General features: G+C 44.6%; 1 protein-coding gene across 1 annotated transcript in view; it reads right to left on the bottom strand.

Moving 5' to 3' along the window:
* Positions 1–5,000, bottom strand: part of trhde.1 (thyrotropin releasing hormone degrading enzyme, tandem duplicate 1) — a gene marked incomplete at both ends in the record, with an annotated part of 207,594 nt that overhangs the window by 17,936 nt on the left and 184,658 nt on the right. The window contains one exon of the mRNA XM_083638308.1: positions 3,281–3,448. Coding sequence (XP_083494434.1) covers positions 3,281–3,448 — 168 coding nt within the window. The remainder of the gene's footprint in view (positions 1–3,280; positions 3,449–5,000) is intronic.

Here is a 5,000-nt window from a genome sequence, read left to right as displayed (position 1 = left end):
ACAGCAATGCGCTTCTAAATGGCTCGTTTTACTTTAAATAACACCCAAATGGCAGAGTGGACAGTGGAGTGGAGCAAAGTAATTGCGTGCATGCTGACGATAGGAGAATGCCATCTGTGTCATCACTTTTACGCAGAAACACCTGGTTTGCCATGTGGCACGGCTACCCCATGCATGTCCAGTACAATTATAACAGGCATAGAGGTAATAGCGTGTGTGCATTGCACGCAGCATTAAACAAACGCAAAAGCTAAATTACCGCTTTTGCGACAATAGGGCGCAAAGGATTTGGCAAGAATATCCAAGTTCCTTGATAAGAAGACCATGAGGAGGACATTAGCTACGCCTTTAATTCAATGTCACCATGACTACACCTGTATATCCTGCTACAGTGGTATAATGTCACCATGACTACACCTGTATATCCTGCTACAGTGGTATAATGTCACCATGACTACACCTGTATATCCTGCTACAGTGGTATAATGTCACCATGACTACACCTGTATATCCTGCTACAGTGGTATAATGTCACCATGACTACACCTGTATATCCTGCTACAGTGGTATAATGTCACCATGACTACACCTGTATATCCTGCTACAGTGGTATAACTAAAAGATGAAAAGACCAAAGAACAAACGAATGAGGGTCATTATAAACCTCGGTCCAATAATGCACATTAGCCCAACCCATTTTAAAGCGTTGAATTGGCAGTAATAGTGCAAAACCTTTCTTTGACTGTTTTTTTTTAACTTGTCTTGGTTCGTATCTCTTTTTTATTCTCCATTTTTTTCCTCGTGTATTATTGTAAAATTGTGTATCATTGTGTGAATCATTGTGTGTATCATTGTGTGTATCATTGTGTGTATCATTGTGTGTATCATTGTGTGTATCGTTGTGTGTATCGTTGTGTGTATCGTTGTGTGTATCATTGTGTGTATCATTGTGTGTATCATTGTGTGTATCGTTGTGTGTATCGTTGTGTGTATCGTTGTGTGTATCGTTGTGTGTATCATTGTGTGTATCATTGTGTGTATCATTGTGTGTATCATTGTGTGTATCATTGTGTGTATCATTGTGTGTATCATTGTGTGTATCATTGAGGCCATTTACACCTGGCATTAACATGCGTTTTCTGCCATCAGATTGCAATCCGATTGTATTTTATCACTTGAAAGTACAGGTGTAAACACCCCCAAAACGCATTGAAGAAGGATTGCAATCTGATCGGCCAAACCACCTCCGGAGGTGGTCAGGGACGCATTATGACAACATTTAACACAAGTGTAAATGCAATGCGTCCTCTCAAAACGCATTCAGCAACTACCGGAAATACATAATCTTCGGAAGTCGGTGACGGCGCGCACACCTGTCCTGAACGCAATTCCCTGGCAGCACCGCACCGGTGTGTGCCCTCATCTCGGAGGTTTTGCCACGGCTGTAACCACCTGTGTTGCGTTCAGGTAACATCCTAAATTACAATATTATACAATTGAGAGCATAATTTCTCTTTTATATCAACACTTCTCCTTTGGAAAAGGAGTGGAAAATGAAAGGAAAATGAGGGAGAAAGGGTTCGAACCCTTTCCCCCTCATTTTCCTTTCATATAAAAGATAAATTATGCTCTCAATTGTATAACATTGTAATTTAGGATGTTACCTGAACGCAACACAGGTGGTTACAGCCAATGACATGCACGGAAAACGTATGTAGGCTATGTGTGTGTGTCACGGACCCAGTGTCTCCCAGCTCCATGGGAGAAGAACCTACAGAGAAAACTGCTATATCGACACGTCTGAAAAACTACCTCATGAGAGCGCAAAACCTTTTTGCAATATTTGGGAGGTTTTTCGAAATTTACGTGTTTGCATTACCCGATTTTTATTGCGATATTTAGTAATGGAAACACGGCTTACAGACAGGCCAAGGACAAGAACAAGAAAAGTGGCAGGGGCAGAGCAACGTGTCCTTTTTATAAAGAAATAGATGCAGTGCTGCGTGATCGGCCATCGTTTTGTCCAGGTGAAGGGGACATTCACTGCGCATTTGAGCTTAACAATAACCTCTATTTCCCTGTGCATGTATGCAAACATGCATGCACACGTTCAGGGAGCGCGCGCGTGATGACGTTCGAGCTGGAGAGCAATCGGATTGCAATCTGTTCACCCAAAACGCATGTTAGTGCCAGGTGTAAATGGAATCAGGCTGAAGTGATAAAATACAATCTGATTGCAATCTGATGGCAGAAAACGCATGTTAATGCCAGGTGTAAATGGCCTCATTGTGTGTATCATTGTGTGTATCATTGTGTGTATCATTGTGTGTATCGTTGTGTGTATCGTTGTGTGTATCATTGTGTGTATCATTGTGTGTATCATTGTGTGTATCATTGTGTGCATCATTGTGTGCATCATTGTGTGTATCATTGTGTGTATCATTGTGTGTATCATTGTGTGTATCATTGTGTGTATCATTCCCTTTTCTGTTTGCCTCCCAGCCGAGACCTCACGACCACAATGGAAATAAGTCTAACGACTTCATTGTGATATCCTGATGAATTATTTTATACTGTATGCTTGTTGGTGTATTGTATTTTTTAATTTGTCAAATCAATTCAATCAATCAATCTTCCAAGACCCACAGAATATTTTCTTCTATGACTATGTAAACATCAAATGGCCTATCTTAAAAGACAGAAGAAAGCCTCTACTTTCATAGAAAATAAAGGTTTGTTTCTGCCTTCATCCCTTCTTTAGTTATCGACACTTGATTGAATGTAGGTAGTTTTCACCAAAAACGCCCGTCTGTCCCAGAAAGCAGAGAAAAATGCATTTTAGCACCAGCGGAGCGAGGGAGAGATTCGCCCCGCACTCAGAGAGGGGACGTGTGGGACACACTCAGAGAGGGGACGTGTGGGACACACTCAGAGAGGGGACGTGTGGGACACACTCAGAGAGGGGACGTGTGGGACACACTCTCGTCTTGCCCGGGGCTTGGTGCTTGATTTGTGGAGGTCTGGGGTAGATTTGATGGCTGAAATGTGCACAATGTGAGGGTTCACAAAGCCCATTACTAATCTGCTTTGTCCCCAACTGCACCCACCGTCCTCAATCACATGGTCACCTGGGAGGACAAGTGTGTGTCCCCAAGTGTGTGTCCCCCCCCCCCCCCCCCCCCCCCCCACACACACACACACACACACACACCCACACACACACACCCCACCCCCCCACACACACACACCCACACACACACACACAGCGCTGCCATGTCACCTGTTGAGCAGGAAGGCGTTGTCGGAGCAGGTGAGCGCCTCTAGAAGGATCTTCTTCTCGGAGACAGCCTGAGATGAGTGGAACTTCATCCAGATGAACTCCCACACGTCCTCATCCATCAGACTGACTCCAGTGCAGTACACCATGTCCCGGACGTTAGGAGGGATCCTGTAGAGAAACATCATAACTGACCCCAGTGCAGTAACATGTCCCTGACGTTAGGAGGGATCCTGATACATCTCTAACTGTGCTGCCTACCTGATACCCTTGACCCATGGTCTCTTAAAAAGGCCGGCCGCAGACTGGAAAGACAATTCAGTCAGTCTTCTATTCTAGTGTGATTGAACACAACAAAAATAACTCAAGAGTTCTGTTCTCCACCATCTCCTCCCTCCTCAAACTGGTACCTTCATTAAGTCCATCTCTCCTGATGACTTCATGTCTTTCTTCCTGCATAACATTGACAGTATTACTGCTCAGATACAGGTGTCTCCTTGTCATCTGTGCCTCCTGCCTCCCGAATGTCCAACTTCAACCCGGTTAGTGTAGCTGAGGTTAGTGTAGCTGAGGTTAGGTTAGTGTAGCTGAGGTTAGTGTAGATGAGGTTAGTGTAGCTGAGGTTAGTGTAGATGAGGTTAGTGTAGCTGAGGTTAGGTTAGTGTAGCTGAGGTTAGTGTAGCTGAGGTTAGTGTAGCTGAGGTTAGTGTAGCTGAGGTTAGGTTAGTGTAGCTGAGGTTAGGTTAGTGTAGCTGAGGTTAGGTTAGTGTAGCTGAGGTTAGGTTAGTGTAGCTGAGGTTAGTGTAGCTGAGGTTAGGTTAGTGTAGCTGAGGTTAGGTTAGTGTAGCTGAGGTTAGTGTAGCTGAGGTTAGGTTAGTGTAGCTGAGGTTAGTGTAGCTGAGGTTAGTGTAGCTGAGGTTAGTGTAGCTGAGGTTAGGTTAGTGTAGCTGAGGTTAGGTTAGTGTAGCTGAGGTTAGTGTAGCTGAGGTTAGGTTAGTGTAGCTGAGGTTAGGTTAGTGTAGCTGAGGTTAGGTTAGTGTAGCTGAGGTTAGGTTAGTGTAGCTGAGGTTAGGTTAGTGTAGCTGAGGTTAGTGTAGCTGAGGTTAGTGTAGATGAGGTTAGTGTAGCTGAGGTTAGGTTAGTGTAGCTGAGGTTAGCAAAGCCATCAGTGGTATGCGCTCTACCACCTGCCACCTTGACCCCAATTCCTACTACCATGGTCAAATCTTGCTTACCCCAGATCTGTCCACTGATCACACAGATTGTCAACTCCTCACTGCTCACTGGCCTCATTCCCCAGGCTCTCAAAACAGGGTATATCACCCCTCTCCTGGAAAAAAAACTGGCCTGGATGCTGACTCTCCCTCCAACTACAGGCCTATTACTAATGTCCCCTTCCTGAGCAAAGTTTTGGAAAACGTCTGAACTGCAGAATCATCTTGTATCCCACCGGCTCCTTGGCCCTTTCCAGTCAGGCTTCAGAAAGAAACACAGTACTGAAAAAGCAATAGTCAGAGTCAGCAATGACCTCATCGCACAGACTCAGGTCGCCCTAGTATCCTCATTCTGTTGGATCAGGTATCCTCATTCTGTTGGATCAGGTATCCTCATTCTGTTGGATCAGGTATCCTCATTCTGTTGGATCTAGTATCCTCATTCTGTTGGATCTAGTATCCTCATTCTGTTGGATCTAGTATCCTCATTCTGTTGGATCAGGTATCCT

Source organism: Poromitra crassiceps, assembly GCF_964638095.1.
Source record: "Poromitra crassiceps genome assembly, chromosome: 6".
NCBI classification, from domain to species: domain Eukaryota; kingdom Metazoa; phylum Chordata; class Actinopteri; order Beryciformes; family Melamphaidae; genus Poromitra; species Poromitra crassiceps.
The sequence above is the reverse complement of the archived record's forward strand: the minus strand, read 5'-3'. Positions and strand labels throughout refer to the sequence as shown.